The sequence below is a fragment of the Portunus trituberculatus genome, chromosome 40 (assembly GCF_017591435.1).
Source record: "Portunus trituberculatus isolate SZX2019 chromosome 40, ASM1759143v1, whole genome shotgun sequence".
In the NCBI taxonomy this organism is placed as follows: Eukaryota; Metazoa; Arthropoda; class Malacostraca; order Decapoda; family Portunidae; genus Portunus; species Portunus trituberculatus.
The window spans coordinates 24,980,589-25,000,740 of record NC_059294.1 but is presented as its reverse complement, the minus strand read 5'-3'; the positions used below and the strand labels follow the sequence as shown (position 1 = coordinate 25,000,740).

Here is a 20,152-nt window from a genome sequence, read left to right as displayed (position 1 = left end):
TTAAAGTTGTTGACAACATGTAGAAAAATTAACTAAGTTTTGGAAGGTTATTCATAGCAGATCATATTCAAGATAAATGGAGATTCCATCCTAAAAGCAGGCAGCACAGAGGACATGGAAAATTTATATGTATGTTTTGCTGGGGTAGCTGGCCTAGAATAGAGACAGCTACCTATATCTCCTGCAATGAGCTTAGAATCTCGTAATGAAAATAGGCAATAGTTACATGATGAAAGTATCCATATTTCTTTTGCATTCTTTAGTGACAAACAATCGATGAAATATAGAAGAAGAAAAATAAGAATCCACTTGAAACTACATGCATAAAAGACAAAACAGTGGATATTAGCATTCTTTATTACACACATACTACAGGCTGCAGTCTTCACACAATCTCCTTCACCATGGCTGCCATGTGATCCACACCACAGCTGACTTTCATTACCTGGCCTCCAATACACACCTGCAAGAATAAAATTGTTGTGGTCACTTCTCTCTATGTACAACATGATCACATACAACACAAAAAGGGTAAATAATGTACTGAAAGATATTTCTAAGATCTCTACCTCCATGGACCCTGTGCTTCATTATCCATACCTTACATTGCTGCTCAAGCAAGAAAAACAATATATACATTTGATAATGAAGTCTGATTAACACAATGAAGTAGAGATTCTAGTACTAAGAAAAAGCACTGGTGAGAAATACTTACATGCAAGGGGAAATATTGGTCCTTTTTGTGGCGCTGCCCTAAACATCCACCAGGATTCTTGCCCCATGTGAACAAGGAACCCTGACTGTTTATTACAGCAAACTGGTTGATGCCACATGTCACACTTGTCACCTGAAACCAAGGTAAAGTATTACTCTACATAAAAATTCAATCTCTGGTTTTCTTTTGGAATTATTTCAGTTATGTAGAATGCTGAAAGTCAGAATCAATTTTTGAAATCTAAGAATAATGATTAATACCTTACATCTGAGAACTAATACAAAAATACATCATTTAAGCAGAAAAAGTTATCTGTCATCATTAAAGGTCATATATTTCAAAATATTAATTTAATCCAACTTGAAATCATCTATAAATTTCCTACTTAAGTACCAATGTATGATTGAAGTGTGTTCCACAGGTAAAACTCTTTTCAATAATAAAAATAAGATGTGTAGGGATTTCTTATGGGCAATTAGAGGGAATCTTATAGAGAAAGTGAGGCATTATAGACTAATAACATAAAGAATAAGGAATACATAATAAGCATCTCATAAAAGGCTAATCAGAAAACAACTTCTACCTTAGCATCAGGAGTGATTTCATTTTGTCCAAATAGTGTTGATGGAATGGGAGTAGGCAATTTTGAATAAGTAACATTAGGGCCCTTTCCGATAGGACCAAAGCCCCAACTGTACACTTGTCCCTCCTCTGTAAAGAGAGAGAGAGAGAATACAGTAAATCTACTGACATATGAATAAAACAAAATCCAACAATGAGAAGTGGAAATGATCATCACCAGCTGTGAGATACAACACTCATTTGACAAAACTTCAAATTCTACATTTACAATAACAATGGCAGTGCCTCTGTGGTATGTTACAGCCTAGAGGCAGGAATACTGACAAAAATTGTAGTACACTTTATTGCAAAACATCATAACTACATGAACCCTTGGCACTCATCAACATCTCCTTTTGCATCTGTGGTGGATGACACCAACCATTGTATCCTGGTTTCAAACCGGAGCCTGTGGACTTGTAGTCAGGCATGCATGTGCGCACACACACACACACACACACACACACACACATTGGGTTCGATTCCCCGGCCGGGTGGAGATATTTGGGTGTGTCTCCTTTCATGTGTAGCCCCTGTTCACCTAGCAGTGAGTAGGTACGGGATGTAAAATTGAGGAGTTGTGACCTTGTTGTCCCAGTGTGTGGTGTGTGCCTGGTCTCAGGCCTATCCGAAGATCGGAAATAATGAGCGCTGAGCTCGTTCTGTAGGGTAATGTCTGGCTGTCTCGTCAGAGACTGCAGCAGATCAAACAGTGAAACATACACACACACACACACGGCCCGGTAGCTCAGTGGTTAGAGCGCTGGCTTCACAAGCCAGATGACCGGGGTTCGATTCCCCGGCCGGGTGGAGATATTTGGGTGTGTCTCCTTTCACGTAGCCCTGTTCACCTAGCAGTGAGTAGGTACGGGATGTAAATCGAGGAGTTGTGACCTTGTTGTCCCGGTGTGTGGTGTGTGCCTGGTCTCAGACCTATCCCAAGATCGGAAATAATGAGCTCTGAGCTCGTTCCGTAGGGTAACGTCTGGCTGTCTCGTTAGAGACTGCAGCAGATCAAACAGTGAACAATGAATTACACACACACACACACACACAAGGTGAGGAAGGAAGAGGAAAAGAACTTCGAAAAAGATATTGTCGAAAAATGTAAGGAGCAACCAAAATTGTTCTATAGATTCATAAATGGAAAAATTAGGCAAAAAGAAACAATAGAAAGGTTAAAAGGAGAGAACGGGATGGTGGAAGACCCAAAAAGTATGGCAGAACTATTAAATAAAAAATTCCAGGAGGTCTTTACTAAAGAATCCAAATTTGAGAGGCCACAGGGTAATAGAGAGACAATCTATATGAAAGAGATTAAAGTAACCAAGCTTGAAATAAAAGAGTTAATGAAGGAACTGGATGAAGAGAAGGCAATGGGACCGGATGAAGTCTCAGGCAGAATACTGAAAGAATGTAGGGAAGAACTAGCAAGTCCTATATACAACATCATAAAATGCTCAATAGAAAATGGAACAGTGCCAGTAGAATGGAAAAGAGCTGAGGTGGTTCCCATATATAAGAGCGGAAGGAAAGAAGAACCTTTAAATTACAGACCGGTATCACTAACTAGTGTAATATGCAAGATGTGTGAAAGAATAATAAAGAAACAATGGATCGAGTTCCTTGAAGACAACAAATTAATATCAAATAGCCAATTTGGTTTTAGAAAAGGACGGTCTTGTGTAACTAATTTATTGAGTTTCTATTCTAGAATAGTTGATAGAGTACAAGAGAGAGAGGATGGGTTGACTGCATCTATTTGGATTTAAAAAAGGCGTTTGACAAAGTGCCACACGCAAGATTACTGTGGAAGTTAGAGGAGAAGGGTGGCTTAAAAGGAAGCACATTGAGATGGATAGAAAATTATTTGAGGGGGAGAGAAATAAGGACGGTAGTTAAAGATATGAAGTCCAAGTGGAGAGCAGTAGAAAGCGGAGTGCCACAGGGGTCAGTATTGGCACCAATACTTTTCCTCATTTATATTAACGACATGCCAGAAGGAGTGAACAGCTACATAAATTTGTTTATGGATGATACGAAACTGTGCAGAGTTATAAAGCAAAAGGAGGATTGTGAAATACTGCAAGAAGACCTAAATAAGATCTGGGAATGGAGTAAGAAGTGGAAATGGAATTCAATGTGAACAAAAGCCATGTCATGGAAATGGGAAAGAGTGAAAGACGACCTGTGGGAATCTATAAGATGGGAGATGGAGTAGAACTGGAGAAAGTCAAAAAGGAAAAGGACTTAGGAGTGACGATGGAAGAAAACAATCAACCAGTAAGCCATATTGATAGAATTTTTAGAGAAACATATAATTTGCTGAGGAATATTGGAGTAGCATTTCACTACATGGACAAAGAAATGATGAAGAAATTGATAAATACTATAATAAGACCCAGATTGGAATATGCAGGAGTAGTGTGGACCCCTCATAAAAAGAAACACATAAGGAAATTGGAGAGGCTACAAAAAATGGCTACAAGAATGGTCCCAGAACTTGAAGGGATGACATATGAGGAGAGACTAAAGGCTATGGATCTACCAACCTTGGAACAAAGAAGGAGAGAGGAGACCTGATACAAGTCTATAAATTGATCAACGGAATGGACCAAGTGGATAATGAGAAACTGATCCTGAGAGAAGAATATGACATCCAAGCACAAGATCGCATAGTAAAAAGCTGAGAAAGGGAAGATGTCTGAGAGATATTAAAAAATATAGTTTCCCGCAGAGATGTATTGAGACGTGGAACAGTTTAGATGAAGAAGTAGTGTCTGCAACGCGTGTGCATACTTTTAAAGTAAGATTGGATAAGTGTAGATATGGAGACGGGGCCACATGAGCATAAAGCCCAGGCCCTGTAAAACTACAACTAGGTAAATACAACTAGGTAAATACACACACATACACACACACACCTGGCGGTGCAGTGGTAGCATGCTTGACTCCCCATCAAGAAAGCCTGAGTTCGATTCTCAGGACAGGTCAGAGGTAATTTGGACAAGGCTTCTATTCAACTGAGTGGCCCCTGTTCACATAACAGTGATTAGGTACCTGGTATAAGTCGGAAGTTGTGACCCGCTGCTGGGTAGGAGAAACAAACTCCGAAACAAACAAATACACAAGGGGTGGCCTGATCCCCCCAGGCCTAGGTCACTGGGCTTATCTGGCACTATAAATAGCTGCTGTGCATCGGGATGTCAGATGCCATCAAGGAGGTTGTGTAGACTTAAGATGTATGAATGTTAGTAGATAAGGATACATGTTTCAGCTCTGTACTAACTGCCATTCAAATAAACCGAAATATCATATTATTATTACACACACACACACACTAAAACTGCCAGCCCACAATCACTAAATGACCTTAGGCCAGTCGCTATCACACTCATCCCTAGCCTCATCTGTGAAGACTTTGTGTTTGACTGGGCATACAACAAAATCAGTTCCTTCTTAGACATCCAGCAATTTGGCAATATCAGAGCCACCTCTACCTCTCACTACCTTGTCAGCTTCCTTGATTTCATTCATAGTCACCTGGACAAACGGAACACCTCTCTAGCAGTCGCTACATGCCACTCAGGGCCCCCAGAACTGACCGTTATCATCATAGTGCTATCCCCTCCATGGTGCGAGTTATAAATAGCTAAGTTAAGGTTCTAATCTTAAGTCTCCCTCAATCCCCATATGCACCTACATCTTCATGTAGTGCTCCCCCTCCCCACATGGTTCGAACCATAAATAACCTATAGCCGCTAAGTTAAGATTCTAATATTAAATCTCCTTCAATCCCCATATGCACATTTTCAGTATGTATGTACTGCAATTACTAATAAACCGCATTATTATCATCATCATTATTAATAATCCGTTACCTGCAATTTTTTGGGCTATAGTGAATTCATGATATGTTTGGGCTGCTTGATGATATTATTGGGCTATATTTGCAATTTTTCTAAATGTTAACAATAATAATGATGATATAACAACATTAATAAAAGTAAGAATAATAATAGTAGTAATATTAACCGTGACATTGAGAACAATGTAGTTATGGTGCTTTTTCTTTTTTTTGTGGTGAGTAGGCAACTGAGGACATCACGCTTCTCTCGCCTCACCGTATGTCAAGAAAATGACTTACTAGATAATGCAAATCTTTAAAAAAAATGATGCAGAGGAAGTGAAAGGAAAAATCTTTAAGGCAATAAGAATAATTAAGTTTTGTTAAGAAAAAGAAAAATATTTTGGTTAAATTTAGGTAAGAATAGAAATAATTTATATAAAAAAAAAAAAGCCAGAGAAAACTTATGGAAAAAATGGTACATCGTGAAAGAGGACTCCACTCCCCTCCCCCTAACCCCATGGAAAGAAATGTGAGCAGATAGTGGTAAGTACAAAATATAGTAGTTAAAGTAATATGTAGTAGTTTTTTGTATTGGGCTACATTGTGGTGAAATCCGCTACTTTTCAAGCATACTTCTGCTACTTTTCATTCGGCAAATCTCGCAACACTGCCTGTGTGTCGCTTCCTGTGCGTCTTTCTCGCCCAAGGAATATACAGAGAGGAAGTTGTGGTGTAGGTTAAAGTTTGGTAGACAGTGACGGTGCTACCACCTGTTAGAAGCGAGGACTTTCATAGAAAAAGTTTTCAGGAGTAACTTAAGATTTCTCCCATGATTCCTCCCCCCCACCCCCTATTTTTCCCTGCATTCTCTCGTGGTTATGAACTTATAAGGCAAATAAAACACACACACACACATACACACACACACACACACACACACACACACACACACACACACACAGGATCCTCGCAATTCGATGGGGTTAGGGCCGTTTTTCATCAGTCGAATCGGCATTTATTCGAATCGTGAAGCAATTTTTCCCATAAGATACTTAAGAATTAGGGGGGATAGGGACCAACCTCCAGCCTAGACACCCTCAAATCATCACTATAACCTCCAAAAAACATTAACTTAGACTAAATCAGTACTATTAAAGGCTTCATTTATATCTATTTTTTTTATTAAACTCATTAGGGTGCTGTACAGTATATCTTTGGAAATAAAAACACTTGCATGATGCATCAGTCTCGTGGTACTTGTCCCTGTTCTTCCAAATTGTTGATATGATGATCTAGGGACACCCATTTGCGCTGCAACGACACTGTGAGCTATACCTGCCTCACACTTTCTTATAAACTGAAGCTTATCTTTGAAAGGCAGGAAATTGTGCTTCTTAGGGCTGGGGCTAGAGGTGGCTTTCCATCGTTTTGATTCAGACGAAACAAACGTTTTCCTCTAGCGTCAATTTTCAGCCAAATTAAGATCTATGGTTTCTAATTAACACTCTTATAATAAAATTAATTTTCTCGTTAATTGGAATGATGCTATAATCTCAAATCAATAAAATCTTGATAAGTAGATATAAATATATTTGTATATATATATATATATATATATATATATATATATATATATATATATATATATATATATATATATATATATATATATATATATATATATATATATATATATATATATATATATATATATATATATATATATATATATATATATATATATATATATATATATATATATATATATATATATATATATATATATATATATATATATATATATATATATATATATATATATATTTTTTTTTTTTTTTTTTGTCCTAGCCTAACAGTGAAAAGTAGTTCAGTTGTTTGTTTACATTTGTCTGGGGACTGCGACGCTCCAAGGCAGAACTTCCAAAGAACAACTGGCCAAGATCAGCAGCACTGTTGTTTATGAGTGGACAAAGCTGTCTGAAGAGTTTCTCATAGGGAGCATTAAAGGCCAAAAATAGCAACAAAAAAATAGCAATGGCTTGCTAGGGTGAAGGGGCTGCCATGTTTGTTTACAGTTGACAAACGTGACAAAGTTGGAAGCTAGCTTGTGTGTGACGACCAGCGTCAACAAAAGTTGACAGTCTTCAGAAAGTTGACAAAAAAGTTGACAGAAAAATGCCAGTGTGACGCCACCTTAGCGACAACACAGGGTAGCATTGGTTTACACTTCTGCCAGGCAGGTTTGTGGCGAATTTAGGGCAGCGGCGGATTTTGACTGGGTGGGTGGCACGCGAGATATGAATGTCGAATTGGCATTGGGTATTAATTAACTGAGTTCGAATTGGCGATAATTCAAACTGCAAACGGTCGAATCACGAGGATCCCCTGTATATATGCGTTTTCTGCCCACCTCCGCCTGGGCCACACCATACTCCTCACTTGTACCACCTACGTCTGTCTTGTGACCCCTTCTGCCCTTGGTGTAGGACTACCCCTGATGCCATGGAACATTTCCTACTTCATTGCCCACGCTTCCACTCTCAACATACTGCATCATAACACTGGACATGCCCACCCACCCTCCTGGCAACCTGCTGTCCTTCACCTTACTTGTGCCTTCTTGAGGAAGACCAACCAGCTACCACGCCTGTGATACCCACACAGGACTACTCCAGGGCTCATAAGGATCCATAGATCTTCGTGGCCTCTTTTGGATCTTTATAAGCTCTGGGGTAGTCCTGTGTGGATATCACAGGCGTGGTAGCTGGCCAGTCTTCTTCAAGAAGGCACAAGTAAGGCGAAGGACAGCAGGTTGCCAGGAGGGGTGGACGCCTGAAGCCGCCAGGAGGGTGGGCAGGTAGAGTGTTATGATGGCCAGGGCGAAGAGCTGGGGAGCATAGTGAAGTATGTTGAGAGTGGAAGCGTGGGCATTGAATCAGGAAATGTTCCATGGCCTCAGGGGTAGTCTTACACCAAGGGCAGAAGGGGTCACGAGACAGACGTAGGCGGTGCAAATGAGCACTGAGCATGGTGTGGCCCAGGCAGAGGCAGGCGATGACTGATGTGCCCTGTGCTCCCTCACATGACTGACTGACTGTTTGAATCTTCCCCCGCTGATGGTCCCCCCAACCCTCACCCCCTTACTACCTGCGACCCGCGTGCCATCTGTTAGAAGCTAAGCTCGCTAATCAATTCCTTCAGCCTGCTCATTGAACCCGTATATCCCAGCTTATAGAATCCTTGCTCTCGTCTCAGGTGATGTCCATGTAAGCCACGCTCTGCCGTTCCACCTCTTGCCTCCACGCCGCTTAGACCATTCCGTGCAAAGCCACCTCCAGCCCCAGCCCTAAGAAGCACAATCTCTTGCCTTTCAAAGATAAGCTTGAGCTTATAAGAAAGTGTGAGGCAGGTATAGCTCACAGTGTGGTTGCAGCACAAATGGGTGTCCCTAGATCAACAGTATAATCAATTTGGAAGAACAGGGACAAGTACTGCGAGACCGCTGCAAGTGTTTTTATTTCCAAAAATGTACTGTACAGCACCCTAATGTGTTTAATAAAAAAAAGGTTAGATATAAATGAAGCCTTTAATAGTACTGAATTAGTCTAAGTTAGTGTTTTTTAGAGGTTAGAGTGATGATTTGGGTGGGTCTAGGCTGGAGGTTGGTCCCTATCCACCCTTATTCTTAAGTATCTTATGGGAAAATTGCTTCATGATTCAAATAAACGCTGATTCGACTGATGAAAAACCACCCTAACCCCGTCGAATTGCGAGGATCCCCTGTATACAATAAGCCACTGCACTTGGCGAATTAATTAGTCTGGTGAAACTACCACCAAATGCGAATTTCGCCAAGCACGAGTTCTTAATACCATATAAATTGCCTAAAAAATGCCTCAATCAGTCTTTGGTCAATGTCAAAACCCCTCTTTTGACCCTTAAAATACCATCTTTCGAGCTGAAATAAAATCTTTAGCCTTCACATATTAGAACACATGTACAAAACAGACCAATAAACAATAAATAAAGCTAATATGATATGATATAAAGACTGTAACTCCCGTTTTTCCACCCATTTCCCCTGCCCACTTTTGTCTTTGCCTCCACCACCCTTGTCTTTTCCCCCAATGATATCACCTGTTGCCTTGGTAGAGGCCATGTTGGCAGTAAATTGCCAGAATTCATTCCCACCCTAGCAGAACAGAGGGTAGCAAAAACAAAATGGCTGAAGGGGACTCTCACACTGGGTTCTGATGGGTTTAGAGAGAGGTCTGACGTCACCGAAGAGCCGTGTGGTTTGTCGTGTGGTCGCCAGGGAACTGCCAAATTTGAATTCAAATCACCAAGTGTGCACTCAGTGGTCCATGGCCACCCTACCGCCAAAAGTGAATTTCGCCAAGCTGAGATTTGTCAAGTGCAGGGGCTTACTGTTTATATTTGTATATATAGTGGACTCTCAGACTTCAAAGATAATTTTTTCAACAAGGTTGTTCTATGTTCGAACTGTTCTAAGTCTGAAACTGTTTTCCCCACAGAAAGCAAAGTAAATCATATTAATCTGTTTCAAGACCCCAAATCTTTACTAAGTAAATAAGAACTGAACTATGTAAAATCAATATTATTTACCTTTTGATGGCAAGCTTCTTGGTGAATGTCACTCAAACAGGTATTAAGAATATACTGAGTGGTGGCAGCACTTCCATTAGCATAGTTAGTCCTATGTGGAATCTTTGTTTCACATCTGTTACACCTTGTCATTACAGTGGTTAAGAAATATTTTTGTTATTTATGAGATCAGTGTACTTAAATTAAATATTACTAAACCATCTCATATGGTTAGGTGATTCTGGCCTAATGAAATACTGGTCAGATGTCCTGACCCTGGCTGGGAATAGAGCAAGGCGACAATGCAGGATCAAAACAAAGTGGGAACTGATGCTTCCTTCCCGCCAACGGCACTACCATCACCCAGATTCAGCTGAATTCGCCCTCCTTTGGATTGCTCCAAGTCCAAAAATTTTTCTAACTCCGAGGATAAAAATTATCTAAATTTTTATTCCAAGTTCAAATTGTTCCAAGTCTGAGGGTTCACTGTATAGTATAAACTTGCACCTCAATCTAATAGATTAAGAAAAAATCTGCAAGACATACCATCAAGTAACAAGCACATGGTTCCTGCTGATGCTATGTCAACTATTTTCTTCAAACCAGAAAAACTAAGTTTTCTGGATGTATGAAGCTGCATTTCATCAGTGACTGAGTTTAACTGATGGTATTCTGAATTACCCCAGCCAAACACATCACCGTTATCTGAAAAGAAACTTTCTTTGAAACTATTTACAAAAACTTCCATAGAAAATAAAAAAAAGAAAAGCAAATACATGTAATTAAATTGGCAAATAGTATGTTACTAAGAGAAATTTGTCCATAATATGAGGCAGAAATGTTGGATTGTAGGATACAACTCATTATGGAGAGAGAGAGAGAGAGAGAGAGAGAGAGAGAGAGAGAGAGAGAGAGAGAGAGAGAGAGAGAGAGAGAGAGAGAGAGAGAGAGAGAGAGAGAGAGAGAGAGAGAGAGAAACATGGCTTCAGTTTCATGATTACCATTGTAGTTCTAGTGCATTAAATTCCTGACCTTATTATTGACATTCAGAAATATATAAAAAATAAATGAGGTGAAAAAAGAGAGTATTCCAGGCAATATTCTATTTTGTTATGATTCAATTGTTCTAATGAAAAACTCAATACTGCTTTGTGCTTTTGAGACAGTGCTATTGGAGCTGTAACAAAATAAAACTATCTCACCATTAAGGGCCAAGGCACAGTCTGCTCTACAAGACACCTTCACTATCTTCTCTCCCACAATGTCTCCAATCACTGCACCCACAGCTGGCTCATTGTTGTAGTGACCTCTTCCAGTCTGGCCATCTGCTCCCCAGCCACATGAGTACACTGCTCCTTCTTCACTCAGGAAAAAGCTGTTTGAAAATTACCTGTAGCTACTTGTAACATACAAAATTTGAAAAGAGATCAACATCAATATATACTTTCTTACTTTTAATCATGTGATGAGATATGTTGCCTTATCATGGTTATTTTTACACATTCCAAAAAATTTAAGAAAACAACATGACCCTGTACAGACAATGACTACCCTTTATCCTAAACTTCAACTCAACATCTATTCTTCCAGCCATAGTAACACGTAGTCTTTAATGCTTAAAAATATCTATTTTCTTTAAAGGAACTTAAAACTGACCCTCCTGCCATCTAAGAAGTTAAAATTCCATCAGCCATTCTTGTTATGATGAAGCTTCTTTCCTTTTAATTCCATGGTCCATGGTACATCAACTGTTAACAAACTATTTGCACTGTAAGTGGATCCTTGGAATTCAAACACCCTGGACTTCAAAAAAAATTTTCAATAAATTTTAACCCCGGAGATCAAACAAAATTCGTACTTCGAAAAAACTAAAAGTGGCCGAATCCAACCAAATTTGGGTGATGCTAGCCCTGTTGGCAGGAGATAAACATCAGTTCTCTCTTTGTTTTGGTTCTAAGTTATTGCCTTCCTCTTATTCCCAGCTGGGGTCAGACCAATTTTTCATTTGACCAGAGTCACTTAACCAGGTAAAATGGTTGAGTAATAATATTTCATATAAGTACACTGATCTCATAACTAACAAAAATATTTCTTGACTACTGTAGTGACAAGGTGTAACAGATGTGAAACAAAGAATCCACATAGGACTAACTGACTATGCTAATGGTAGTACTGCCACCAACCACCAAGAGATAAACAATATTGATTTTATATAGATAGTTAAATTCTTATATACTGTTAAACTCCAGTGTTCTGGAACAAGTTAAAATAGTTTACAATGTTTCTTATGGGGAAAACAGTTTTGGATCCTAAACAATTCGGACATCCAACAGCCTTCTGGAATGAATTATGTTCAAAGTCCGAGGGTCCACTGTACCTGGTGTCTTGGCCACATTCCACCTGCTTCACACTGATGCCATCTAGAGCTTTGAGTCGATGATACACAGCCTGTCTAGTGTAGTCTTCATCTGGTATGACAGGACGCCCACACTGTCCATAAGCATTGTTACCAACTGTCCACACACTGCCATTGTTTGTCAACATCACAGTGTGTGCTCTTCCAGATGCAACCTGATTTGGAATAATTGAGTACTTAAGGAGACAAACTTATTCTTATTTCAAATTATGAATCATATATAAAATGAGCTTGACACAAAAATTAACACATAATGTTTAAATGCCAATGGAAAAGCACCAAATTTTTTTCCTCACTTGTCAAAATACTTAAGTTTCCTCTCAACAGAGGTATTACTACTCCTTCTTAACATTAATGTATCATCACTATGTGCCTCACAGCAATAATAAGATTGTCATATACTGTACTGTAGTTTCTACTCATCCAATATATTAATATCATGAACATTTTTCTTCTTATAGGTATACTGAATGCACTCTCAGTTTCATGTGTATTTCAGTAACATCCCTCATTTGTTTCTCTTTTATTGCCCTGAGAACCCTCCATAAAGTCTCATGCACTTCATTCCTCTATTTGTCTAGCTTTCAGCACAACACAATCTTCATGTCACAAATACTGGTGCTTCTGTACTCTTTCTTACTCATCTTAAATAACATAAAAAAAAAAAAAAAATGTTTTCACATAATACTGTGTTTATTCTGTGTATCTACAGCAAAAAATAGTGAATGTGGGCTTTTACTAAATACCTCATATCTAAAATGTTTATATTAACTGGCCTTAACAACTCTGTCAGGTTCCTGTACTGGAAGTTCAATCGGTGCTGGACTAATCAACATTCCAAGGGGATGTCCACTTCTAGGCTCATGCATTCCTGAAAAATTAATGAACAAATAAAAAAAAAAATAAATAAATAAAGAAAAAAAAAAAATAAAATAAATACTATATGAAATTAAATATATTAATATATAAAAGAAAAAATTAAGGAAAAATTGGATGGCTTTATCTATTCTTTCATGATAATACTGTACATAAGAACTGACATATAACACCAAAGGCCCATAAAAAAAAAAAAAAAAAAAAAAAATATATATATATATATATATATATATATATATATATATATATATATATATATATATATATATATATATATATATATATATAATGAAATTAATAAAAATGGAGGATAGATAAGAAGTTAATTGCAATCTAGAAAAATGACAAGAAAACTTACAAGAAAATATGAAAGATACAAATATTGGGTACAAATGAGAATACACCCTTTCATATGGAAAAAGTGCATAGAACTCTATGCTGGGAAGCAGGAGAGTTGAAAAATGTTTCTTTCTTTATTTGTTTATGTAAGAGGGAGAACTGCCAAAGGCAAAAAAACTATATTAGAAAAAAAAGGCCCACTGGAATTGCAGTCTCCATAAAAGATTAAAAAGAATTAGTCAAAAGAGTGGGACAAATGTCTTGATATCTTTCTCTTAAAATAAGTTAAGTTGTAGGAAGATGGAAATACAGAAGCAGGTAGGGAATTCCAAAGTTTACCAGTGAAAGGTATGGATGATTGAGAGTACTGCTTAATTCTTGTAATTGAGAGTTGGACAGAATAAGGATGAGAGGAAGAAGAAAGCCTTGTGCAGCAAAGCTGCAGGAGGAGGGGAGGCATGCAGTTAGCAAGATCAGTAGAACAGTTAGCATGAAAATAGTGATAAAAGATAGAAAGATGCAACCTATTGGCGATGAGAAGGAGGCTAATGACAGTCAAATTCCACCTATCTAATAGAGCTGTATGAGTGGAACCCCCCAAAACATGCAAAGAGCACTACATACAAGGATGGATAAGACCATTGTACAGAGCTAGCAGTTGGAGGGGCGAGAAAACTGGCAGACACGTAAAAGGATGCCTAATTTCATAGAAGCTGTTTTAGCAAGAGATGAAATGTGAAGTTTCCAGTTAAGATTATGAGTAAAGGACAGACCAAGGATATTCAGTGTGGAAGAGGGAGACAGTTGAGTGTCATTGAAGAAGAGGGATAGTTGTCTGGAAGGTTGTGTCGAGTTGATAGATGGAGGAATTGAGTTTTTGAGGCATTGAAAACTACTAAGTTTTCTCTGCCCCAATCAGAAATCTTAGAAAGATCAGAAGTCAGGCGTTCTGTGGCATCCCTGCGTGATCTGTTGACTTCCTGAAGGGTTGGTCGTCTCTGAAAGGACGTGGAAAGATGTAGGGTGGTATCATCAGCGTAGGAGTGGATAGGGCAAGAAGTTTGGTTAAGAAGGTCATTAATGAATAATAGAGAGTGGGTGATAGGACAGAACCCTGAGGAACACCACTGTTAATAGATTTAGGAGAAGAACAGTGGCCATCTACCACGGCTGCAATAGAACGGTCGGAAAGGCAACTCGAGATAAAGTTGCAGAGAAGGATAAAACCATAGGAAGGCAGTTTTGAAATCAAAACTTTATGCCAGACTCAATCAAAAGCTTTTGATATATCTAACGCAACAGCAAAAGTTTCACCGAAATCTCTAAAAAGGATGACCAAGACTCAGCAAGGAAAGCCAGAAGATCACCAGTAGAGCGACCTTGACGGAAGCCATACTGGCGATCAGATAGAAGATTGTGAAGTGACAGATGTTTAAGAATCTTCCTATTGAGGATAGATTGAAAAACTTTAGACAAGCAAGAGATTAAAGCTATAGGACGGTAGTTTGAGGGATTAGAACGGTCACCCTTTTTAGGAACAGGCTGAATGTAGGCAAACTTCCAGCAAGAAGGAAAGGTAAAAGTCGATAGACATAGTTGAAAAAAGTTTGGCTATCCAAGGTGCAAGCACAGAAGCACAGTTTTTGAGAACAATAGGAGGGACCCCATCAGGTCCATAAGCCTTCCGAGGGTTTAGGCCAGAGGGGCATGGAAAACATCATTACGAAGAATTTTGATTGAAGACATGAAATAGTCAGAGGGAGGAGGAGAGGAGGACAAGCCCAGAATCATCCAAAACGGAGTTTTTAGCAAAGGTTTGAGAGAAGAGTTCAGCTTTAGAGACAGATGAGATGGCAGTGGTGCCATCAGGATGAAATAAAGGAGGGAAAGATGAAGAAGTAAAGTTATTGGAGATGTGTTTGGCCAGACACCAGAAGTCACAAGGGGAGTTAGAGTTTGAAAGATTTTGACATTTTCTATTTATAAAGGAGTGTTTAGGAAGTTAAAGAATAGACTTGGCATGATTTCGGACAGAAATATAAAGTGAGTGAGATTCTGGAGATGGAAGGCTCAAGTATCTTTTGTGGGCAACCTCTCTATCATGTATAGCACGAGGCTGTGTTAAACCAAGGTTTAGGTTTAGAAAAAGAATGAAGAATGTATGCCTCCATGCCAGACACTATCACCTCCGTTATGCGTTCAGCACACACAGATGGGTCTCTGACACAGAAACAGTAATCATTCCAGGGAAAATCAGCATAATACCTCCTCAGGTCCCCCAACTGGCAGAGGTAAAATGCCAGAGGCACCTCTGCTTTGGGGGATCCTGAGGAAGGATTGGAGAAATAGGACAAGATACAGAAATGAGATTGTGATCGGAGGAGCCCAACGGAGAAGATAGGGTAACAGCATAAGCAGAAGGATTAGAGGTAAGGAAAAGATCAAGAATGTTGGGCGTATCTCCAAGACAGTCAGGAATACAAGTAGGGTGTTGCACCAGTTGCTCTAGGTCATGGAGGATAGCCAAGTTGAAGACTATTTCATCAGGATAGTCAGTGAAGGGAAAGGAAAGCCAAAGCTGGTGGTGAACATTGAAATCTCCAAGGATGAAAATCTCTGCAAAGGGTAGAGGGACAGAATGTGCTCCACTTTGGAAGTCAAATAATTTACTATAGTTAGACGAGTTAGGGGAGAAATACACAGCACAGATAAATTTAGTTAGAGAGTGACTAATGAGTCGAAGGCAGATGGTGTAAAACTCGAAAGATTCAAGAACGTGGGCACTAGGCAAGTTAAGTCATTGCGCACATAGACGCAATATCCAGCTTTGGAGTGAATATGAGAATAGAGAAAGTAGGAGGACACAGAAGGGGCTACTGTCAGTTGCCTCAGACAGCTGTGTTTCGGTGAGGAAAAGAAGATGTTGCAGAATTTAATGAAGAAAAAGTTGAGGGAGGTGTCAAGACATTTCGGGTCGTCAATGAGAGAGCAGTCTGACCTAGGGACATTTCTGGTCCCTTCCTCAGAACGGGACTCCGAGGCTGGATTTGGAGTCATCATTTTTTTATTTCGAATTCTAAGTATATGTGTGTGTGTGTGTGTGTGTGTGGTAATTGCATGTAGTTTTATGAGAAGTAGGAAAGCTGTCTTTAGAGGGCAGGCTGTGACTGCCCGCTTGAGTTGTGAGACACCAAGGGAAACATTCAGTGATATCACAACTAGCTTTAATGGAGAGTTCACAGCACCCCCTGAACTAGTGCTATTAGACCTCGTTGGGAGTAAATTATCGTTCTGGTAGGTGTCTACTACCTACTCCTATGAGTGTAGTGTGGAATGAGTGAAAGACAGAATTAAATACAAATGTTACCCTGGCAGCACTCATAGACAGCAAACCATGATAGAAACACATTTTGTTGTTGAAGCATTGTAATCACTGACAGGTTTCAGACATGCTTACCGATCTGTGAGTCAGTATTGAGGCCAGTACCATAACATGAAGGTCCTGATTTATCTTTAACAGCAAATACTGTAAAGCCATAACCACAGGCTAGATCTACAACCTGAAAGTGATGGGTTTCCATTACTACATACATGTATACAATATTAGTATTAATATATACATGTATACAGCTGCCATAAAAATATCCATGAATTTATCTAGTTTATACAACATATCTAGTCTAACAGTCTCCTTCAAGGTATCAAGGTGTCAAAATACACTAAAAAGATATACTATTCCCTCATATCTTAGCCTTCAGATTAAGAGTAAATAAGATGAAATAAGAAAAATGAACCATGCACAATAAAAAAGAAGAAAAAATTCATCAAGGCTTCAAAAGTACTAATTCAATAAAATGAGAATAGTGATGATTGTCCAAAAAATGTGGACTGCATGTTAATCAAACAGTGACGGATATACACAATGAAATGTATAAAATACATATGTACTAGTACCACTTATGCAGTATACTACGTACCTTATGATTCTCCCCGAATTCTGCTCTGTGTGGGTGGTGCATGTAAGACATACGTGTCTGCTTCTTGGATGTGTCTGGTCGGACAAAAGAGGGTCGACCGAGACCACCATGGTCAGCAACTCCCCAGGTGAACACAAGGGTGTCTGGACGGGAGCTTTTACCAACATACTCAAATTCTGAAATAAGAATGTTGATGTCATGAAGCAAACTCATTTAAGCTACAAGTCCATTATACTGTTAACAACAAGTCCATTTCAATGCCATATTATGACACCTGGGACAGTGGTAATGAATGAAGTCCCAGATATGAAAAAAAAATCTGCCTGTTTAATTCTTACATGGCACTGTAGTAAATTGACCTTACCACAGGAATGATTTTCTAAGTGCAATGGATACTATGTGGGATGAGAAGGAGGCTAAAGACATTTAATTAGAAGAAAATTGCTGATAAGACAAAAAGCATTTGATTGCTCTGTGTCTAGAAGAACTGTATGAATGCAACCTACCCATATAGGTATGTGAAGCACACTCTATACATGTACAGATAAGATCCTTGTACAGAGTTAGCAATTTGGGGTGAAAAAATTGGTAAAAATAACTCAGCATGCCTAACTTCATTGAAGCAGTTTTAGCTAGAAATGAGATATGAAGTTTCCAGTTTAGATTATAAGTAAAAGATAGACTGAGGATACTAAATGTAAAAGAGGGGGACAGTTGAGTGTCATTGAAGAAGAGGAGATAGTTGTCAGTCTGCACTGAGTTGATAGATGAAGAAATTGAAGATTTTTGAAGCATTAAACAAATTCAACTATGCTAAGTTTGTTAAGAACCACTGATCTGCATCATAAATACTGTATGCATATAATATAGGTTCACTTGATTTGATAAAGTATCCTTATCTACCAATCAGGAAAGCAAAAACAACCTACCAGGCAGATCATCAGTATGCTGTGGGTCCAAAACCCTCTGAAATTTTGCTTTTTTGATTCCTCGAACAGGATGACTCAGACGAACAGGTTGCAACACTGCAACAAAAATATCTTTAAACAATTATCAAAATATGCTGCAATAAATAGGATGATCCAGAAACTACATTATCTTCAATGAATTGTTGCCATATCTTGAAAGAACAAAAGCCTCATCCCATCATCTATATTCAATTATAAATCAATGTGCAACACACAATGGAACACTTAGGGACAAAGAAATATTAGGGACATAGGTGCTTGACTCCCTAACAGATCTCACTGAATCTGGAGAAGTTTGATGCAAAATAGGAACAAATACTCAAACTCTGAACAAATATGGGAAAAGGAAAACACTTTCATACTGTATTCTAAAAATTACCTTTCTGCAGGAGAGTGTGTGTTGCCGTAGTGTGTTTGAAGGGGAGGAACATCATGCTCCAAGAACTACAGCTGAAAGTAAACAATGAAAGGAATGAAGCTGAATTAATCTAAACCCAACCTTACCTAGGTCTCAGAAGGCAATACTAATGTTTACTTAGCACTACCCGTTATTTCAATAGTAATCTTTGATTCAAATACTACTCAGCACTCACCAGAATCACAGACAGTCCATAGGCACATGGAGGTGCGTGGACCCACCGCCGGTTGTGTGTAAACAAACCCCATCAGCTGACGAAATGTTGAGCTGAAAGGCTGAAGGCCTTAGGTACGTGTAGTGTTTTGTCTTCTCTTTTCCTTTTCTAATATATTTGTTATATTTTAACGAAAGGAACAAAAAAATCTCAATAAATCAGAGAGAGAATTTTATTGATCTGATTTATTTGTAACTCTTTTAGCGTCAGACAAGTATATACGTACAGTAGGTGGTTCATAAAGGTCACAACGCTCAGTGTCAGCGCTCGTGCACACACACACACACACACACACAGTCGATGGATGGCCGAATATATACATTTTATATATTAGTAAAAAAAAAAAAATAATAATAAATAAATAAATAAATAAATAAATAAATAAATAAATAAATAAAACAAAATAAAACATGCATTTGGAAAACCCTCCAAAGCAAGTGTGGCGAATGAGAAGTTCGGTGACGGCAGACGGCATCCAGCGGTAGACCCTGCGGCAGGTCACCATAATATACAGGTTCATAGGTGGTTACACCAAATTAAAGATGAGCTTGAGTGGTGATATGGGCCCTAATATGGCTACCACTATAAATAAAACTGCCTACGCCACTAATGGGTTGAAGCTTAACAGCGCTTCCAATATTCTTCAAGTTACGTACAGTCGCTATAGGCCCGGACATTAAAAGATGAAGAAGAAAAAAAGAAAAAAAAGAAAAAAAAAAAAGGTGTCACACAGTAGGGCATGAGATACAATAGTATTCGATGGTGGTGGCACGGTGAGCACGGCACAGGTGACACTCGAAGGTGGGCCCGCCTTCCACCCAAGCAACCTGCTACAGCGGAAGGTAACCCACCCGCAAGAGAGAGAGAGAGAGAGAGAGAGAGAGAGAGAGAGAGAGAGAGAGAGAGAAATAACCGAAAGGTGTGATTTGTTTTATTATATCCCCTTGGTTTAAGTTTAAGTTTAATCTTGGTTTAAGCTGTTAAGATAATCAGAAGAGGTGCATGAGAGGCTGAGTGAAAAACAAACAAATAAATAAACAAACCTTAGAGCCATCATCTGATACAATGTAAAAAATAACGTAGTTTATCCCAGCCATGTTTGTAAAGACCATTTATCAAATCTGCAGCTGTGTATTGTTCTTTCTTTTGTCTT

The 20,152-nt window shown here is 38.8% G+C and overlaps 1 protein-coding gene across 4 annotated transcripts; it reads right to left on the bottom strand.

Moving 5' to 3' along the window:
- Nucleotides 1–339: 339 nt before the first annotated feature.
- LOC123516256 (RCC1-like G exchanging factor-like protein) lies at nt 340–19,106 on the bottom strand. Of its 4 annotated transcripts, none has more exons than XM_045275486.1 (12): nt 18,961–19,104; nt 18,747–18,817; nt 18,329–18,439; nt 17,400–17,575; nt 16,880–16,982; nt 12,984–13,078; nt 12,169–12,362; nt 10,994–11,166; nt 10,338–10,496; nt 1,299–1,426; nt 716–847; nt 340–463 (listed from the first exon to the last, which is right to left on the bottom strand). In XM_045275486.1, the coding sequence occupies exons 2-12, from the start codon at nt 18,799–18,801 to the stop codon at nt 386–388; spliced, it is 1,404 nt and encodes a 467-aa protein (XP_045131421.1). In that variant the 5' UTR covers nt 18,802–18,817; nt 18,961–19,104; the 3' UTR covers nt 340–385. The 4 variants fall into 4 exon arrangements, with proteins under 4 accessions (XP_045131421.1, XP_045131422.1, XP_045131423.1 ...); XM_045275487.1 differs by having other exon boundaries at nt 18,329–18,424; nt 18,961–19,103; XM_045275488.1 differs by lacking the exon at nt 340–463 and adding an exon at nt 9,429–9,559 and having other exon boundaries at nt 714–847; nt 18,961–19,106.
- Nucleotides 19,107–20,152: the final 1,046 nt, after the last annotated feature.